We start from the raw sequence: 21,823 nt of genomic DNA on the forward strand, positions 1-21,823 counted from the left end.
GTGGTAGATTTCCAGCCCCAGAATAAGGCCTGAAACAGATGCAGCGGTGTAGTTCCAGTGCAAGTGCTGGCAAGAAGAGATGACGCTACGGTTCAAACCCAAAGCAGGAAAAAAAAAAACTGATGCTGCAGCTCAAAGATGATCGCTCAGATGGAGAACTTCTTATTCAGTATTTTTCTTGTATCCAGGCCTTCAACTGATTGGATGAGGCCTCTTCCCCTGGAAAGGAAGACTCATCTTCTCCCTGATCCGTCTTCATTTATCCAGAGATATAAACCAGAAACTTGTTTCACGCATGTAGATGATGGCTTATCATCCACATGGAGATTTTTTGCTTATGGCTCATAGTTCTTAAGTTCTCATTCTGATGGCTGAGTTGCATAGATGTGGAGCTAGAGATGGGCACATCCATGAAAATGACTTCAGCGTAGAAAGGACTATGGTAGAAGATAGAAAGGGTGTGGTTTCCACAGGAGTCTGGTTTCCGTTTGGAGCCTTGTGAGCTCTGGAGGATACATTCTGCTGCAGAACTGGCTCCACCTGGAGATAAGGGAACCTGCCTTTATTAAACCCACCGTGGCCACTGGGTGGGCCCTGAAAGCAGTGGGCATAATCCTCCCATTTCCTCTGGGGCAGTTTGTGCAAAGAAGGGTGGGCCTATGACCTGTTAGCAGTTGTCACTCCTGACGCCTGGGTGCACTGGCCTGCGGGAGGCGATTGGAGCTGGATGAAACAGTACCTACCAGTCTTGTCCTCATGAGCAACGCCAGACTTTGATTTTTTACACCTAAAACTTTACGATAATTTCAAACTGCTCTGTTGCCTCTAGTCTTGTCCCCTTCAATCCATTTCCAATACTGCAGCTGAAGTTATCATTCTGAAAGTAAAATGGAACTGTATGAGTGTTTAGCTTGAAACTACTTTCAATGTGTCCTGATATTAGCATTAAGTCATAACTCACTTGAGAGAACCTTAGTCTGGACTTTCCCCATTCCTCTCTCCAGTTTCTTGGTTTGTTATTTACCTTTGACAAGCTCTGCATGAAGGAAAGTGCCTGCTACATAATGGGTAATCAATAAATAGTTGCTGAGTGAATATATGCATTCATGTCACAGTCATATGGACCTGATTGGCCTCCTGCACACTCTGCACTGCCTGGCCTTGGTCATATGTATTCTCCTAGGAATACCCTCCCCTCAGCCTCAGGCCTGTGCACTCTCCCGACTCTTATCCTTTGGGCCCCCTTGTTGGTGTTTTTTTCATTTAGGAATCCTTTCCTGACTTTTGGAAAGAATTGTTTTTTGTCCCTTCACTATGCTTTCATGACACCATGTGCTTTGCACTATCTTGCCATTTATATCACTGGGATGTGATATCTGTCTGATTCTGGAAATGTTTTAGCAAAACATTCTGTGAAAGCAAGATCTGGGTTTCTTTCTATTCATTATTAAACCTCTGTCAAATGTCCATGTGCCTGATCCAATATTTGTTGATTAATGAATGACAGAAGGAATGAATAGAATGTATTTAATCTGAAATTGCTTTGAGTGTGGATAGAGCCATGACACATATAAATGTACCACAGTGAATTTTACATTTATGTATGTCTATAAAGCATCAAAAAATCACAACCATCCTCCTACAATCCCTCCCTCCACTGTACCCTTCCCTGGTAGAATATTTTTAAAAGCTTTTAGTAAGGAAATGTTGCCTCCAACTAAACTGTTTAGACAACAAAATATAGACAGCTCATATTCATAAGAAAATGAAATCTTTTTGAGAGCAGAGAAATGTCATGGTAAAATCTTCACTCTTATGCTGAAAATCTGTTTCCAGAACTTTCTCATTCCTCAGTTTCAGGAAGAGTGAAAACAAATGTGGTTTCCCTACAAGGATAATTAAAATTCTCATTAGAGTCTAAATCCAGTCAAGGTAGGAAGGAATTCCTTCGTCTTCTTTACTTATTTTTTCCTGCTCTCCACGTATTTAATTTATCTTCAGCCTTTATACTTCTGTCCATTTATGAAATATTTATTGTACACCAGGTCTTGTTCTATCTCATGGAAACTGCTGTAGTAGTTCATGAAATATGATTGCATGTTTCACAAGTAGAAACTCCTGACACTCCGATGCTCTTTCATTTGAGCAATCATCTTTATGATGGGTCAGCAGCAGACTTCAGGTGACAGAAGCAACACAACATGGATCTGAAACCTCCAGGGAAGCTTGGAATCATGCTGCAGTCATCCTCACTACCCATCACAGGTGAATGGCCCATTGCTTTTATATCTGTGATACAGTTAAATACCATAGTTTCAGGAAACAAATAACCATTAATTTGGCTATATAAATACAAGCAGTTACTAATAAAAAATATTAAATTTTTCTTGCCTAATATGTGTGTGTATGTGTGGTTGGTGTCCAGCACAGTTCATTGTTCAATAAATTTCAGCTGTAATAATTTTCTGATCTTTTTATGTTCATTGCCTGGTGGGGAGCATAGGAAAAAAAAAAAGGTCTAAGAAATCACCGATGTTTGGCTGCTGACTCAATCATATCTATATTAATAACAATATTGGATATTTCAATACCTTACCCTTCCTGCCAGTTTCCTCACCAGTAATATAAGAAGAATATGGTACCCATTGTTTCAGATCATTGTAGAGATGACAGCTCTGCACTAATATATATTATTTCTTTTATACTTTTTATTGAGTGATCACTTATGAACCCATATATAAGGGTGAAGTTAGTAAAACTAAGTACCCGTACTGTAGAATTTCCCCAATATGAAAAGATTGGCTATAGGTTAGGTTTTCCTGTTTTTCTTACATCCATTTCTACTCCCTTCAAGAATCTATAAATCAATTGCATGGATTTTTTTTTTCTTAATCCAATGAGTATGCTTCTTTGAAATTATATAAAAGTTCCTTTTAATTTTTTCACTCAGTCAAATCAGTGTCGGGTTCCAGACGCATTTTATTTGTCAGCTGAAAAAACTTTCCTAATACACAGTTTTCTAATGGCATTTTTCATCTGGGCATTTCTCAAGGTGTAGATTAAGGGATTTAACATGGGAGTTATCATGGTGTAGAATACAGCAACTGCTTTATCAATGGCTAAGATGGCTGCAGGTCTCATGTACACAAATATGCAGGGCACAAAGAAGAGGACAAACACTGTAATGTGGGAGACACAGGTGGACAGAGCTTTGCGCCTACTCTCTAGGCTGTAGGTCTTCAGGGAGCGCAGGATAGCCACATAGGATACGAGCAGGAGGAGGAAGTTTAACAGGCAGATGAACCCACTGTTGGCAGCAACAAAGAGCCCCAGAGTGTGGGTGTCAGTACAGACAAGATTGAGCAAAGGGTTCAGATCACACATAAAGTGATCAACGACATTAGGGCCACAGAAGGGTAGTCGGACGATGAAGAGGATCTGGATGGTTGCATGGAGAAAGCCTCCCATCCAGGACCCTCCCATTAGACGGCCACACACACGCCGGTTCATGATGGTTGTGTAGTGCAAGGGCTTGCAGATGGCCACATAGCGGTCATAGGCCATCACTGTAAGCAGAATTATCTCAGCACCTCCAAAAAAATGTTCCCCAAAGATTTGAGTCATGCATCCATTGAACAGAATGATCTTCTTTTCATGGAGTGAATCTACTATCAATTTAGGGGTGCTGACAGAGGAATAACAGGCATCAATAAAGGAGAGGTAGGCCAGGAAAAAGTACATGGGGGACCCCAACAAAGGACTGGCAGTGATGGTGATCACAATGAGCACATTTCCTACCACAGAGATGATGTAGATGAGCAAAAACACAGCAAACACAATTTTCTGCATCTTTGGATTCTCTGTAAGTCCCAGCAGAATAAACTCTGTCACATTGTTCCTTTTCTCCATTTTTTTCATATGATGGCTAATTACCTGAAAAAATTATTAATGTGACCATGCATTTATTAAATTTCTCCATTGTAATAAATAATAAATGTCTGAATTATGCAGAGCTGTGAACTCTTATGAAGTTTTTATTTGATATAGAAAAATATATGCTGAATTCTTGAGGATTACCAAAATTTTCTCCTGGGTGAAGAAGAGCATAGGCCTGAGGAAATTTTGTGAACACCAGGGTTTGAGACATCTGTGTACACTTAATCATTTGAGATGATTGAGAATCCAGCTTGAATTAGCAGATCATGTACTAGTGTCAGCTAAGCCTTAAAAGGAAAGTAGATGATGGATCTTCGTGAATGAAACCTCAAGAATTTTTTCTGTATCTTTATGAAATGGGGGACCTCGAAAGTAATTGATGTTACAAATGGAAAGAAGAATAAGAAGAAAGGAAAATCTTGGACATTACCCTAGTAAAGATGTTTGTGTGCCTTGGGTGAGGTGGTCTGAGGCTCAGTAAGGGAGCAGAAGCTATATCCCCATTTAGAGCAGGTAATGCAGGAAAAGTTGACAGAGATATGAAGTATTTAAGGGCTACAGTGGACAAATTCATGTTTGTCCTTAAAATCTAACAACTGTATAACAGCTAATAATAGAACCTTTTAAATTGATTGCTATGTGCAGGGTGTGGCATCAAGTTTTCTTCACACATTATTCCATTCAATAACTATGACACCCCATGCGATTGGTATTGTTCTATTTGATTATTGCAAATGAGGCAATAATCTCACATGTTAAATATAATTGGACATAACAACAATGATCTTATTACGTAAACCTGCTGAAAACTTGGTGCGTTCTGTTTTTGTAGTCATTTGCTGGTTCCGTCCTCTCTACAATCACTTTTATACTTACTTCACACGTTAGAAAATAGAAAAAACACACAAGTTAAAGATTCTGCCCAAAGTCAAGCAGCTCATAAAGAGCAAAGCCAAGGTTAGGTCTGAGGTTATTCTTATGTATTTAATTTTTTTCAGATTCTTAACTCATCCCTTATAACATTATAATAAACAATGTTGAGCTAGTCATCTCCTTTTGATACGATCAATGTAATTATGATTATTCATAAGGTAATTCTGAAGCCACAATAAAATAATCCTAATTACATTTGTATGGAACATTTTCATTACTAGACACACACATGTTGTTACACACAATAACATCTTGGACTCTTACATATTTTAAAAAAATGCAGCACTTCATTCAGGAAAGAGTCTTTTGTCTTGTCCTCTCTCGTGACTCTATTCATCCCTTCTGTAATACCATTCCCAAATTCATATTTTTCTTGAAAATATTTAAAAAGACTGCATAATTGTCATAAATATATTGGTTTTAGAACCCAAAGTCTAGGTTAGAAACCTGGATCTGCTACATGTAATTTATTTTTATCCAGTTGCATTTCTTGGCACCTTACATTTTTATTTCCTGGACTGTAAACTGAGAGTAATGATGTACACCTGTCAGGTTGTCATGAGAATGGATAGCAGGAACATAGGCAAACATCCACTCCAGTGCTGTGGACACATACAAGACTTGAATTCACTGTTATGAGCATTCATATACCTAAGGTACAGGCAGAATTGATAGTAGAACAATAATAAAGAGGAATATTTAACCACCCAATGAACTCAGAAGAAATCATCTCCAATATTTCTCTCTAAGAAGCCACAGAGCCTAATATTATTCACAGCAGTTGACCCCAGGAAGGACTCTCTATTTTTATGCTTGGACTAAACAGCTAATAATTTATACTATACAGTATCCATATTTAAGAGTTTTACATATATAAAATGTATTAATTTTTTTTCATAATTCATCTGGATTATTAAGGAGATATCTTCAGGCAAATGTATGATACCTGGTTTCAGAGAGCTGGATCCTACAAATTGCTTAATTATATAAGGTTCAAATTTTTTAACCATTAAATCATGTGAGTGATATTACCAATTACATTTCATAGAATTAGGATGAAGAGAAAATACCCTATTACTATATTTGAAAATTATTGCAGAAAATACATATGGAAAGTAAGAATAAGCGTCAGTATCACTGAAAAACTTACCTTAGGCTTCTGAATGATTATAATGGTGTTTGGGAGTGATCAGATACAATCTAACCTTCTCTTGGAATAAATTTCAACTGGAAAGATAAGTCACACTTAGAAACTGTACAGATAATTTGATATAACAGCTATTAAGAGAGTATCGCTGTCCATCTAAATCTTTCTTCTAGTCTAAAGCGTCAAAACATTTTCATGGAAAACCTGGCATTTGAATTTTTAATGTATTTACTTGAAATATTATGGAAAATTGGTATTCTGTGCAAAACTGTCCCACAGAGCAAAAGGCGTAAAGAGTAGAGGAAATAAACTTAGATGAGTCACTCCACTCATGGTTAATCAGGATCTGGAGATTAACAACAAAATCTATTTTTCACCTTGCACTGCATTTATAAAGGTTTCCACAAAGATTCAGAGACCTTGTCTTGTATGCATGACTTTATCTCCCAGGAATTAATTAGGTCTTGATGAAAAGGCTTTGTCTTAGAAGTGTATATTCTGGAGAGACATGGACATGTTGGGTGGGGGGACATTTTTGAATGGGGAATTGTATTCCCTGTCCTTGGTATGTACACAGATGAGTTCCTTTCCTCTGAGTGATGCTGGGTTGTTAAGATGCCTGAATGCCATGTGGCATAATTCCAGCTTGAGAACTTTAGTTCTGATTTCCCTGTTGACCCATGTCACGGAAGGAGCTTCTGTTTTCTTCTCAGTGTTTTCTTCTCAGTTAGTTTTTTTCGGAAATCTGCCATTGATTGCTTGAAAGTCAGAATAGTGAAGGCAGAAAAGTAATGCCATCTATTTTAGAGTATTTTACTCCAAAAGCTGTTTTCTTTCCACCATCCCCGATTTGTTGAGTTAGATGTAACCAATAAGACCTTTGCATATGTACATGGCATGACCTGATCTTTTTACACATGCACCATAAAATAATTACCACAAGCAAGCTCACTATCACTTTACATAGTTTACATTGTAATTATTATTATTATTTTTTTTGGTAGTGAGAACTTCAGATTCACCCTCATAGATTCAGTGTATATTGAACTTACCCATCTTACATGAGTGAAACTGCATATTTTGCAGCCACCATCTCCCCATATCCTCCAACCCCTAGCCCTTGGCAACAACATTCTACTCTACTTCTCTGCATTTGACAATTTTAGATTACACATATCAGTGAAAGTTTACAGCCATTTACCTTTCTGGCTGACTTCTTTCACTTGGCATGTCCTTCAGGTCCATACATGTCTCAAATGTAAAGATTTCCTTCTTTTTAAATATGGAATGATAATCGGTTCTCTCTCTCTCCTCCCCCCTCCACACACACACACATCATCTGTTCTTCATTCACTTTTTCCATTGATGGACCATTAGCCTGATTTTGTGTGGATAATGTTGTAATGAACATAGCCAAGCATCTCTTTGAGATAATGACTTTATTTCCTTTGCCTATATAAGCCAAGTTTGATTACTGGGTCATAAATTAGTTATGTGCAAAGAAGTAAAAAGAAATAAACTATACTTTTTGAGTAATTTTCATATTGTGTTTTCCATAGTGGTTCTACAAATGAGGCTATTGGATGAACTGCCATTGAATGATAAGATACTATATACAGTTAAAAGAGCAGCAGCCTCCAAATCAGAGAAAATATTTGACCTTTGACTTTTTGGGACTAGTTTATTTCACTTAACATGATAGTCTCCAGGTCCATCCACTTACAGGCAAATGTCATAAAGTTGTTCTTCTTTATGGCTGAGTAATACTCCATTGTGTATGTATACCACAATTTCTTTATCTAATCATCTGTTGAAGGGCACCTAAGTTAGATTCATAGCTTAGCTAATGTGAATTGTGCTGCCCTAAACATTGATGTGAGTGTATAACTGTAGCATGCTGATTTAAAATCTTTTAGATATATACCAGAGTTGGATAGCTGGTTCAAATGGTGGTTCCACTCCTAGTGTTTTAAGGAAACTCCATACTGCTAGCCTGAGTGGTTATACCAATTTAGAGTCCCACCATAAATGTATAAATGTACCCTTTCCCCATATCCTCACCAACATTTATTATTATTTATATTTCTGATAACTGCCATCTGAATGGAGTGAGATGAAATTTCAATGTGGTTTTGATTTGCATTTCCCTGATTTGTAGAGATCTTGAACATTTTTACATATATTTGTTGACCATTTTTATTTCTTCTTTGATAAGTGTCTGCTTAGTTATTGGGCCCATTTGTTGATTGGGTTATTATTATTTGTTATTGTTAAGGTTTTTGAGTTCTCTGTATATTCTGGATATTAATGTCCTATCTAAGCAGCAGGTAGCAAACATCTCCCATTCTGTAGGCTCTCTCTTCTTAATTGTTTCTTTTCTGTGAAGAATTTTCATTTGAAGCCACCACATTGATTTTTGGTTTTATTTCTTGTACTTTAGGACTCTTGTTAAGGAAGTCGGTTCCTTGGCCAACATCCTGGGGTGTTAGGACCTACTTTATCTTCTAGCAGTTGCAGAGTTCCTAGGTCTTTGATCTACTTCAAGTTGAACTTTGTGCAGTGTGAGAAATAGGGGTCAAATTTTATTCTTCTACATATGAATTTCCAGCACCATTTGTAAAAAGGCTATTTTCTACAACAATGTTGTTGGTGACTTTGTCCAGTATCAGATAATTGTACTTATATGTGTTTGTCTTTGTGACTTCTATTCTATTCCATCGGTCTTCCTGTCTGTCTTGTTGCTCGTACTATGCCGATTTTGTTACCATACTTCTGTAGGATAGGTTGAGATTCAGTACTGTGATCCTCCTGCTTTGCTCTTCTCGCTGAGGATTGATTTGACTATGGGTCTCTTATTTTTCCAAATGAATTTGGGTTGCTTCTTCTAGTTCTGTGAAGAATGTCACTGGTATTTTGATGGGGATTCCATTGAGTCTGTAAAGCACTTTGGTAGTATAGCCATTTTGACAATATTCATTCTGCCAATTCAAGAACATGGGAGATCTGACAATCTTCTAAGGTCTTCATCAATTTCTTTTTTAGTGTTCTATAGTTTCCATTGTAGAGGTCCTTCACCTCTTTTTTTTTTTTTTTTTTTTTGATTGATTCCCAAGTATTTTTATTTTTAATGATTACTGTGAGTGGGAGAGTTTCCTAATTTCTTTTTCAGTAGATTAATTGTTGGAATATAGGAATATGATTGATTTATGAGTGTTGATCTTGTATTTTGCTACTTTGCTAAATTTATTTGTGAGCCCTAGATGTCTTCTGGTAGGTTTTTTTTTTTTTTTTTTTTTGGGGGGGTGTGTTCTGCCACATCTATTCCCTACCACTCTGACACTTGACATGGTTCTGTTCAAGTAGAGGATTCAATACTTGACACGGTTCTGTTGAAAGATCATCCTCCCTCTTGGGGGCCATAGGCGTGGCATGTCTCCATGTGCAGTTGCTTTTAATACTAATAATCAATACATCCTTAGATTCAGATTATAGAGAATACTAGGGAGATTTCATGGTACTGGGACACAAAATAACATACAATAAAGTTTAATATTAATACTTAGATGAAATCATAAATAAGCAATTATGATTTGCTCAAATTTGTAAGGAGCCTGTGATTTCTTTTAGTCCACAAAATTCTCTAAAAGTCATACATGAGAGTGTATTCCTCTGAGCTTTGATGTGGTGTTTGGTCTTCATTGCTGTCTTAGTGTTTATGATTAAGTTTAAGGATATTTTTCCCACTTAATAAATAAATAGGTTAATCATAGGTACAATTTGTATTCTTCCTATGTCTAGTTAGAGTTTTAGTCCACCATTGAGTACGTGAAATAGAATAAATATTAACTATAACCTGATTCCTCTATTCTCTTGTTAGTAAGAATGAAAACATTCCACTGTTAATAACTAACATTAGCATTCTTGAAAGGGGTGACTTCTATAGAAACTTAATGTCGTATTTTTTCAGGGAAATTAAAACTAAACAGAGCATGGTGCCCTCTAACTTGCTGGGAACTGTTTTTCTTTTTAAGCTATCATATAGTAAACATGTTTCTTGAATAAGATCATTAATTATACTCCTGAAGATTTTTTACTTAACATTTCCTTGTATTAACCGTGAAATGATGTAATCAATACCAAAGAAAAAAACATACAAAAAGACTCTGTGAACAATAAAGATTCAGACTCAGTTTCAGAACACTTGGTGTCTCTGTCTGCTGTTTCTCCACTGCGCCGATGCCTCCCATCCAACCCGGACCCCCAACTGCTGCTAGGACTGGACCCCAGCAGTGTTCTAAATATAGAATCGTGTCATCAGCAAACAGAAATTTTGAGTTCTTCCTTTCCAGTGTGTATCCCTTTAATTTCCTAATCTTGCCTAATTGCCCTGGCTAGAATTTCAAGGACTATGTTGAATAGTAGTGGTGAAAGTCAACATCCTTGACTTCTTCCTGCTTTTAGAGGAAGTACTTTCAATTTTTCTATATAGTCCGATGTTGGCCTTGGGTTTGTCATATCGAGGTTTTATAATGTTAAGATAAGTTTATGTCTAGTTTTTCTAGTGTTTTAAACATGAATGGGTGCTGTACTTTGTCAAATGCTCTTTCTGCATCCATTGAGATAATTATGCTATTCTTGACCTTAGTCTTATTTATGTAGTGAATTACATTTTTGAATTTTGTATGTTGAACCAAACTTGCCTCCCTGGAATGAAACCCAGGGGTCATGGTGCACTATCTTTTATGTGGTTTGTATGTGGTTTACCTATATTTTATTAAACATTTTTGCATCTGTCTTCATTAATTATATTGGTCTAAAGTTTTCTTTCTTTGATATGTCTTTGTCTAGTTTGAATATCAGGTGATACTAGTTTCAGAGAATGAGTTTGGCAGTGTTCCCTCCTTTTCTATATCATGGACTAATTTGAGTAATTTTGGTATTAGTTCTTCTTTAAATGTCTTGTTGTACTTGGTTAAGAATCTGCCTGGTCCTGGGCTATTCTTTTTTGGAAGACTTTGCACAACTTCAATTTCATTACTCGAAATTTATCTGTTTAAGTTTTCTATATTTTCATTGTTCAATTTAGGTAGGTCATATATCTCTAGGAATTTGTCCATATCTTTAAGATTTTCTAGTTTATTAGAGTATAAATTTTCAAAATAGTTTCTGATTATCCTCTGTGGTAATATTTCCTTTTTCATCTCTAATTTAGTTAATTTAAATGTTCTCTCTTTTACTTTTTAGTTTGGCTAAGGATTAATCAACCTTGTTTATCTTTTCTTGACTTTGGTTCTGATTTTAATTATTTCCTGTCTTCTACTGATTTTGGTTTTGGTTTGTTCTTCATTTTCCAGGGTCTTGGGATGTAATGTTAGATTATTAATTTGGTGTCTTTCTACTCTTTTGTTGCATTAACTGAATTCTATAAATTTTCCTCTTAGAACTGTCTTCATATGATCCCAGAAATTTTGATATGTTGTATTACTATTCTCATTTACTTCTAAGATTTGTTTCTATTCCTCCCTTAATTTATTCTGCTGTCCTTTTATAATAAACGTGTGCTATTTAATCTCCAGATGTAAAAGTGGTTTCTATTTTTATCTTGTCGTTGATTTCTGATTTCATTTCATTATTATCTGATAGAACAAAAGATATTATCTCTATTATGTTGTATTTGCTAGGATTTGCTTTGTGGCCTAAAATATGGTCTATTTTATAAAATGTTCCATGTGCTGCTAGGGAAAAAGTGAATTCAGCCACTGATGGATGAAATACTCTAGGATGTCTGTTTGGTCCATATTATTAATTGTTCTACTTATTTATTTTTATTGGTCCTTCTTAGTTATACATGACAGTAGAATCTCCTTTGAAAAAAAGTTATATCATCATGGAATATATCTTATTCTAAATAGGATTCCATTCTTGTAGGTAGACACAATGGTGGGAATCAGGTATTTTCATGTTCATGTAGGAAAATTATGTTAGATTTTTTCTAATGTCTTTCCTATTTCTATCTCCCTCCCTTCTCTTCATTCCCTTTGTCTCTTTGACTGACCTTCTCTTCTTCCCCTCCCCCCTTGAATGTGGTTTAACTTTCATATTCGACCTTTGGTTTTGAGGGATTGACTTATTTCACTTAGCATGATAGTCTCCAAATCCATCCATTTAGTGGCAAATGTCATAAAGTAATTTTTCTTTATTGCTAATATTACATTGTGTAAATACACCACAATTTCTTTATACATTCATCTGTTGATGGGCAACTAAGTTGGCTCCATAGTCTAGCTATTGTGAATTGAGCTGCTATAAACATTGATGTGTCTGTGTCACTGTAGTATACTGATTTTAAATCCCCATGGAGTCTGGGTCAAATGTTGGTTCCATTCCTTGTTTTTTGAGGAATCTCCATATTGCTTTCCAGAGGGGTTACACCAATCTGCTGTCTCACCAACAACGTGTGAGCATTTCCTTTTCCCCACATCCTCGCCAACATCTGTTTTACTGTATTCTTTATAGTTGCCATTCTGACTGGTTGAGATGAAATCTCAGTGTGGTTTTAAATTTGCATTTGTCTAATTGCTAGAGATGTGCAACTTTTTAAAATATATTTGTTGACCGTTCATATTTCTTCTGAATTTGTTCTGTTCCATTGCCCCTTTGTTGATTGGGTTATTGTTTTTTGGTTTTTTTTTTTGTGGTGCTGGAGATCGAACCCAGGGCCTTGTGCTTGCAAGGCAAGCACTCTACCGACTGAGCTATCTCCCCAGCCCGGGTTATTGTTTTTGGTGTTAAGTTTTTTGAGTTCTTTGTATATTATCTATTTGAGGTACAGGTGGTAAAGATTTTTTTCCCATTCTGTAGGCTCTTTCTTCATGCTCTTGATTGTTTCCTTTACTATGAAGAAACTTCTTAGTTTGTTGCCATTCTATTTATTAATTGTGGGGTTGAAAAATGTAGTGTTATTAAGAAAATTTGTTCCTGAGTCACTATGTTGAAGTGTTGGGCCTAAATTTTCTTCTAGTATGTGCAGGTTTTCTGGTATAATTCCTGGTTATTTGATTCACTTAGAGTTTATTTTTGTCAGGGTGAGAAATAACTTTCATTCTATTACATATAGATTTCCAGTTTTCCCAGAACCATTTGTTGAAGTGGCTATCTTTTCTCCAGTGTAATTGTATTTTTTAGTTGTGTAGAATCTTTATTCATTTCTGGATGATTTCTCTAGTATTAACATCCCCCATTATTATAGTATTGTGATTTATTTGATTCTTAATGTTTAGAAGGGTTTGTTTTATGTATGTAGATACACCATTGTTTGGGGAATAAATATTTACAATCCTTATATCTTGTTGTTTTATGATTCTCTTTAGTATGAAGTGAATTTCTTTGTCTCTTTTGATTTATTTTGGCTTGAAATCCACTTTCTGTCTATAGTAACATTGAATGTAAACTGTTTAAATGCTTTAATCAAAAGACATGAGTTGGAATATTGGATTAAAGAACACTACCCAACAATATGCTGTCTACAAAAGAGTTACTTCACAGGCAGAAGTATCCACAGATGGAAGGTGACATGATGGAAAAGATATACCACAAAAACTGCACTCGTAAGCAAGCAGGGGTGGCTATTCTCACATTGAGTTGATTTTTGTATATAGCGATTATCTGTATATTTCTTTATGTACCAATATTACACACCGTTTAAATTACTGTAACCTTGTCATATATTCTGAAATAAGAATGTATAATATCTGATGGTTATTTCTTCTTACTGAAGATTTCCCTGGCTATTCATAGTTTTCTGTGGTTCCAAGTGATTTTTTTAAAAAAATATTGCTATGAAGAATGTTGTTGGCATTTCTAATGGCATTGCCTTGACTTTGTAGATCAATTGGGTATTATAAACATTTCAACAGTATAATTCTTGTAATCTATGAACATGTAACATTTTTGTATTTATCTTTATCTCCTTTATTTTTTATCAATATTTTATAATATTAGTGTATAAATCTTTCATATTTTAAGTTTATTACTAAGTAGACTTTTTAGTAACAGAAAACTAGACTTTCTTCATTTCTTTTATAAAAACTACTTTTTTTGTATATAAAAATGTGACTTTTGTTTCTTTACTTCGTGTCCTACAACTCTACTGAATTGATGTTTTAGTTCGCACAGTTTTTGTTTTGATGATGGTGATGGTGAATCCATAGAGGTTTTAATGTATATGGTCATATCCTTTGCAAACTGAGGTAATTTTAGTTCTTTCTTTAATATTTGGGTGTCTTTTGCTTTTTTTTTTTTTCTTTTTGGTATAGTTTTTCTAAGACTTCCTGTGCTATGTTTAACAGAAGTAGCAAGAATGGGCATCTTTGAATTACAGGAATTCTAGACATAAAGCTGTTAATTTGACCTTGTTGATTATAACATTAGCTCTAGGTTTTTCATGTATGACCTTTATTGTTTGAGGCAGATTCCTTCCTATTTTTGGTTGAGAGTCCTTTCCCCTCATGATTAGCATTTTGTCAGATGCTTTTCCTGTGTCTGTTGAGATGATTTTTTTCTGTTTAATGTGTATCACATTGATTGACATTCATATGTTGATCTATCCTGCATCTCAGGGATAAATCCCATTTGATCAAGGTGCTCAGTCCTTCTAACAGGCTATTTAATTTCATTTACTATTATTTCTTGAGGATTTCACATTGTGTTCATCAGGAATATCGGCCTGTAGTTTTATTTTCTCATGGTGTCATTATCTGGTTTTGGTATCAGGTAATGCCGGCCTCAGAGAATGAATTTGGAAATGTTCTTGTTTATTTAAAGAATTTAAGAAAGATTGGTTTTCGTTCTTGCTACATGTTTGTTAGAACACGTGAAGACAAAGTCCTGGGATATTTTTGGGGGGAGATTTTCAATTACTTGTCAAACCCCTTATTCATTATTGACCCAATCAAGATTTCTTTTTCTTCTTGATTGAGTTTTGTCAGGTTATTCATTTCTAGGAATTTATCCATTTATTCAAAGTTAACAAATTTATTGATGTATTATTATTTATAGTAATCCATTAGAGCCCTTATTTCTTATGCCTTCATTATAATGTCTTATTTTTCATATCCCATTTTATTTATGTGAGTGTTCCTTCTTTTTTTTTTCCACTGATCTATCTAAGGGTTTGCCAACTACCTTGCAAAAACCTAATGCTTAGTGTTTTGTTCACGCTATTGTTCTCCCCATCTCTATTTTATTTATTTCTGCTCTAATCTTTATTATTGCTTATCTGCTACTGACTTAAGGCTTAGTGCATTTCTCCTATCCTACCTGGTTCCTTGAGGAGTGAAGTTAGGTTACGTGAGATATTTCTTTTTTCCTGGTATAGATATTTACTACTATAAACTCTCTCATAGTACTACTTTCCTGTATCCCAGATAAGGGAAACAATGCAGTGTTTGTCTTTTGTGCCTAGCTTTGTTTTCTTATTTCTTGGTTTATAAACACCATGTTTATGGCTGAGCTTCTCTGAGAAACTGCTCTGTGTGTTTCAATGTCTGTGTGCTTTCTACTGTGCAGTCTTTAGTTGTGTGTTAGCGAATTTGATACAACTAGGGTTTCCTATTGCCTGAAGTATTTTAGCTTTTTCTCTTTGAGAAATTTCTGTTAATTGAGAGTGACAACGAAAGTCTATAGTGCAGTTGGACATACCTTTGGAAAAAGGGAGCTGATTGGTTTGAGTTTAAAACAAACTTGTGTGAGTTCTCCCACAGGTACCTTGTGCGCTGTTTACCAAACTTGTCTATCTTCCCCAGCACCACCTGACTTTTCTCACCCAGGCCTTGGAGGAGATCTTTAGGCTTTAACTTGATTATCACTTCTCAGGAAGATCTTCCTTGAAGACTCTCACATTTACCCAAGGTCGGCCTTGTCCCACTGCATGGACATAGAGCACCATGTCTGTTGTTATAGAGTTTATCACTCTTTTATTTTTATTTATTTATTATTTTTGGCAGAGCTGGGGATTGAACCCAGGACCTCATGCTTATCAGGCAAGCACTCTACCACTAAACCACATCTCCAACCCAACTACTTTTTTTTTTTTTTTTTTAATAGTTGAATTATTGCATCGCATCCTGAGTCCAGAGTCACAATTTGGGCTTTGATGACAAACTTTTTGAATTTAAATATTAGTTCTGCCCCTTACACACTTTTAATATTTGGCAAATTACATTCTTAGTGCCTCAGTCTTCTCATCTGTGAAATAGGAAAGATAGTAAAAGAATATTTGTTAAAAAAGAAAAAGAAAAAGATAAATCACTCAGATTCTGACTGCGGCCTGATGATCATTCCAGTCCCTCAGATGAAGTCAAACTTTTATCAAAAAGGTCTTTCACTAGCAGAGAGACAGTAGAAGGATGGGTGAGTGATCCACCTTTTGGTAAAGGCTCTTAAAAACTGCTCTACCTTTGGGAAAATAGTGTCAGGGGAGTTGCCCACTTGTATAAAATTCGTGTACCTGAACTGGGAGAATCTAAGGACTTCAGCAGGCCAGGAAGTGAGCATTTCTGGGCAGAACTTATCTCAAAGGCACTGCCTCTACCAGGCAGTCCAGAGAGAACAGTGTTGGGAGAAGGAAACCTGAGTCCCAAATGCTAAAATATGTGGCTCTGCACCAGGCCATGATGCTTGAAAAAACACTTGTAAGAACCAGTTTCAGGAGATTTCTCATCCAAGGGACTTTTTATTAGTTCCTGGTGTTAGATAATTGGATTTGCTTTCCCAGCTTTGGCAATGACCACCTAGTTCTTAGGGCAAAACTCAAGGCTGTGAGCTCAAGTTCTACACAAAAATTATGAAAACTCTAAGATTTCTATGAGTCCCATAGAAATGGGAATGGACTACACCTGGTGAAACCATGTCACTCCCTTCAAAATCCAGATTCCACTTAAACATGAAGTCAACGTGTCTGATTTATTATCAGAACAAGTTGAGGCCAAATTGAGAAGTTCCAGAGGTAAAGGATTGAGGTGACCCTCGGTAAGTAGGAGAACAATACTTTTCTTTTATATTTTCCTTCAGGCTTTTCTTTTCTGGAAATGCTGATTTTATTTTTTACAATAAATTAACACAACCACTATTCTGCAAATACTTCTTAATGAAGCAAATTCTAATACAGTCTACTTTAAGTATTTTTGGGTCTGCAAAGAACCCACTGATGAAAAGTTAGCAGTTCATAATTCTAATATTAAGTTGTGCAAAAAAATGAGCCCCTTTTAGTAGTTTTCATCTATGAAACCAGAACAATCTATGACATTTATACACCAGCAATTTCTTTCTGATACTAATCCTGAAAGCCACAGTTAGCAAGTAAATTTGATAAAATCTTTAGATTTATTTAACTTTTTTTTTTTAGTTGTACATGGACACAATCCCTTTATTTTATTTATTTATTTTTATGTGGTGAGGATCAAACCCAGTGCCTCGCACATGCTAGGCAAACACTATACCACTAAGCCACAGCTCCAGCCCCCAAATTTTGGATTTCAAATGAACACTTCTTCGAAATTTGGTGACACATCTACATAAAAATGCATCTTCCCTACACGACTTTATGTCCATCTTTCTCTTCTTATTCCTCTTTCTCTTTCCTCCTCACTTTGCTCCACCTTTTCTCCTTCTTCTCCTTCCTCTCTTATTTTCTTTCCTTTGTTTTCTCCACTCCTTCCTCTTTTATGCTCCTTCTTTATACATACCCTTTCTTGCACTCTTTTTAAATGTTTGGTAACTTCTAATATTGGCATCACCATAGATACAGAGATGAATCGACTAAGCATTTATCTGAATAGTGATCTAGGTTTAATATTTTCTGGAAATCTCCACACTCAGTCATAAAAGAGTCAAATTTGGAAGGATTATATCTTCTATGTTTTGGCAGATGGCTTTAGCAAATAAATTAATGAAATAATGAGCAACTACTCCTACAAAGTGAGAAAACAAAATGAACAATAATTCAATTTCTATGCTAAGGATACTTTTCCTTCTTTCTCTTTTTATTTGTTTTATTCTTTATTTTTGACATGTGTCCTTATCTCTCTTGTTCCCTTCACTTGGGCAGCTATACTTTCAGATTCTTTGCCTTTCAAAAATGTTCAGTGACAATTTTTAGTTTTATTTAGGGATACTTTCATGAGAACAGTAATTCATACAACAACAATAACACTACATTGAAAGTGATTTTAATCTTTATAACAGTCCTAAACACAGGTAAGGTACATTTACCTCTAGATTAATAGATAAAACATGAAGCACAGAGCTATAAAGTACATATTATGTTGTTAGCAATGGTTAGATTCAGGACTCCAAAATGTCTGGATTTTAAACTGATTTCTCTTTCTTTGACTTTAATGTATTACTATTTTCTTCCTCTTGTTTTCTCTCTTCCATTTTAATTCCCCTTTGCCTCTTTTCTTCTTCTCTCAGTAAATATTTTATGAATGTTTACATTTTGGCCAGCACTAGGAATACCAAAATGTGAGTTTCATTGTGGTGAGAGAGGACTTTAGCCTTCAAAGACTCAAAGTTTGAACACAGACAGAGGAGCATGTACAATTCCTGGGCTTGGACAAACACAGTAGCACCATTGAAGTACTGAAGAAGGTGAGAAGCTGCTGGTGGCGAAGTAGGAAAAAAGATAACTCATAAAGGATCTATGTGTGTACCTCAGTTGTTTTCGTAGGACTGAAATTTAGTACAACAATTTTTTTCTGGTAAGTATATCTGCCTACTCTGTTAAAGCCACATCACTGACTGGCTCTTGAAACATGAGGCATAGTATTTTTTTTTCTATCTTATTTTTTAAAAAAACTACACAATTGTCTTTACTACAGAAGATTCAAAGACATCAGGAAAGTATAAAGAACAAAATAAATACACCTACATTATCGTTTGGAAAAACGGTTAACATGGTTTTGTGCTTGTTCTTCCTACATGATAGACTAGAAAACAATAAGGCAGCTGTGGACTTATTTATTCACTAAGTGAAAATCCTTTTATTGAGAAGGAATCTGACTTTCTATTTTTCAGGATGGTCACCTGCAACATAAACTGAATTCATGGTGAGGATGAATAATGTGACGGAGTTCATCCTTTTGGGTTTGACTCCAAACATGGAGCTTCAGAAATTTTCATTTGTTGTCTTTTTAACTGTCTACTTGGTCACCTTGGCAGGAAACCTGCTCATCATGGTCACCATCAGCACCAGCAGAGCCCTCAGGACTCCCATGTACTTCTTCCTGACTTACCTGTCCCTGATAGATGGCTGCTGTTCATCATCTATGACTCCTAAAATGCTAGCTGACTCTCTTTCTGTGAACAAAACCATCTCTTTTTGTGGATGCATGGCACAAGTCTTTGCTGAGCATCTCTTTGGGGCTGCTGAAATTATTCTTCCCACAGTGATGGCCTATGACCGCTATGTAGCCATCTGTAAACCCCTGCACTACAGGGTCATCATGAACCACCAGGTGTGCAGCCTTCTGGTGGGGGTGGCCTGGGCTGGAGGCTTTGTCCATGCAACCATTCAGATCCTCTTCACGGTCTGGCTACCTTTCTGCGGCCCCAACATCATAGACCACTTTATGTGTGACTTGAATCCTTTGTTGAAACTTGTCTGCATGGACACCCGTACCCTCGGGCTTTTTGTTGCTGCCAACAGTGGGTTCATCTGCATGTTAAACTTTCTCCTCCTGATAGTCTCTTATGCGGTCATCCTATATACTCTGAAGTCTCACAGCTTGGAGGGAAGGCGTAAGGCCCTCTCCACCTGTGTCTCTCACATCACTGTAGTTATCTTATTCTTCGTGCCCTGCATATTTGTGTATCTGCGCCCAGTGACTACCTTCCCCACTGATAAAGCTGTGGTTGTGTTTTATACCATGATAACTCCTATGTTAAACCCTTTAATCTACACTCTCAGGAATGCAGAGGTGAAAAATGCTATGAAGAAACTCTGGGTCAAAAGTTAATTTTAGTGAAGAAACAATCACAAAATGTAAAATTATTTTATTCTTCAACTACTTAAGAGAAAAGACTAAAATATTTAAGATTGTAAGCTATACGATGAATACATCAAAGGATGATATTGTTGGTATATAAACCTTTTGAATAAAGGCTCAGGTACTATATTATTTTTATTATAAAAATATTCCATTCAGATTAATTTATTGTCTGTAATCAAAATTTTGTGTCAGAGTTAGTTAGGATTCTTGTTGAAGTGCACATTTCCAGGATATAGCTCTAGAACAGGCATATGTGCATTTTAGATAAATTATCCAGAAGATTTTAAACAAGTGATCTATATGCATATCTCAAGCCATATTGGTATAAGTTATGCTTGCAAACTTATCCTGTCAATGAATCACCTTACTACAACAGTTCCTGGAAAGTATCTTGCATTGCAGAAACTATGAGAATTATGAACTCTCAATTCTTTATAAATCATGCAATGCATATTCATTGCTTTTGTGATTTCACAGGAAAAATGAAGTATTCTGGTAACACAGAAAGGTTGTGAATATTTATTCTTCATCTTCTCTTCCTATTCTTTCTAATTTTTGTCATGTCTGGTCTGATTCTTTTTGTCTTTTCCTTCAAAAGGAAAATTCACCATGTATTAAAGATACATTATTTGGGTTAAAACATAATAACCCTAGTTGGTCTTTCATGCTGGGAGCCTGGTTTTCAGAATTTTGCTTTGTGGAGATGATTTCATGTATTATTTTTGAAAGCATAGTTTTGTGGAATGGATAAGAGTCTTCTGTCATGGTTAAGAACAGAGATTCAGAGCAAGAGAGATCCTAACTTAGTTTTGCAATAGATGGTATGAATTTTGATGAATCACACTTCTATAAGTTTAAGTTAAAGAGGAATGATAGAGATATTTTCAGAATCGAATACATAATCCTTATAAAGCTCTTAACACTAATGCTCAAGAGCTCTCAGCTGTTATGAGTATTCTTTATTAGTGGGGTCTCTGTAACTAAAATAGAACCTCACTTATCTACTTTTATTTAACTTTAGAAGGCATGATCCATACAAAATTTCTGCCCCTGCTCTGATGAATAATACTTTGAGCTGACTGGTATTGCGTTTCAGGGACTGGCTGTGTCTGTGTGTGCCCCGCCATTACCATTCTGCTCCCTCCGGGTTTTCTGACCTCCGTTGGTCCCATACCTCTGTCCTGGGGGCTGATCCACTTATGGGTTTGGTTTTCCTCTGACAGGTCTGGTTTGAAGGAATCAAGGAGTGATTTTATTGTGAATCTGGGTCAATTATTGGGAAACCAGAATATGTTCAGTGAGACATTTGTTCAGAGGAGGTCATGTGGCACAGAGACAAGTCATCTCAAGTCAGATTCCCTGAGTTCAGATGTGACCTGGGCAAACTGCTTAATCTATTTATCTCACATTTTCTTCATCTGTGGAAATGAGACTGAGAGTTCCTCTCTCACAGATGTGTGGGGTTAATTAGGTGAGTTAATATTTGTTAAGTGCTTATTATCAGAGTCAGACACATAGTAAATACTGTGGAAGCAGTTTTTAAGGTTAAAAAAAAAAGTATTGTCTGATGCTGACCCAATGTCCAGTTGGGCAGATTTTGCCTTATATATTTTTTAGAAATAGCAGAATGTTCATTTTGTCTACTACATCAGAACCTCTGTGGATCTTGCCCTGGTCCCTGTCTCCTTAGGTTGTTTTTATTTGTTTGTTTGTTTGTTTTTTAACTGATTCTTTTTAGTTATATATAATAATATAATTC

The 21,823-nt window shown here is 35.9% G+C and overlaps 2 protein-coding genes and 1 non-coding gene across 3 annotated transcripts; 1 reads left to right on the forward strand and 2 right to left on the reverse strand.

Moving 5' to 3' along the window:
* Window positions 1-2,979: 2,979 nt before the first annotated feature.
* LOC124960156 (olfactory receptor 4C46-like) lies at window positions 2,980-3,909 on the reverse strand. The gene has a single exon (XM_047518727.1). It carries the CDS (start codon window positions 3,907-3,909, stop codon window positions 2,980-2,982), a length of 930 nt encoding a protein of 309 aa, XP_047374683.1.
* Window positions 3,910-16,014: 12,105 nt separating this feature from the next.
* Trnai-gau (transfer RNA isoleucine (anticodon GAU)) lies at window positions 16,015-16,086 on the reverse strand. Its single transcript has one exon. It is a non-coding gene; the product is annotated as a tRNA-Ile (tRNA).
* A 3,033-nt stretch (window positions 16,087-19,119) lies between these two features.
* On the forward strand, window positions 19,120-20,031 carry LOC124959325 (olfactory receptor 4C12-like). Its single transcript, XM_047517853.1, has one exon. It carries the CDS (start codon window positions 19,120-19,122, stop codon window positions 20,029-20,031), a length of 912 nt encoding a protein of 303 aa, XP_047373809.1.
* Window positions 20,032-21,823: the final 1,792 nt, after the last annotated feature.

This window comes from Sciurus carolinensis, chromosome 11 (assembly GCF_902686445.1).
Source record: "Sciurus carolinensis chromosome 11, mSciCar1.2, whole genome shotgun sequence".
Taxonomy (NCBI): Eukaryota; Metazoa; Chordata; class Mammalia; order Rodentia; family Sciuridae; genus Sciurus; species Sciurus carolinensis.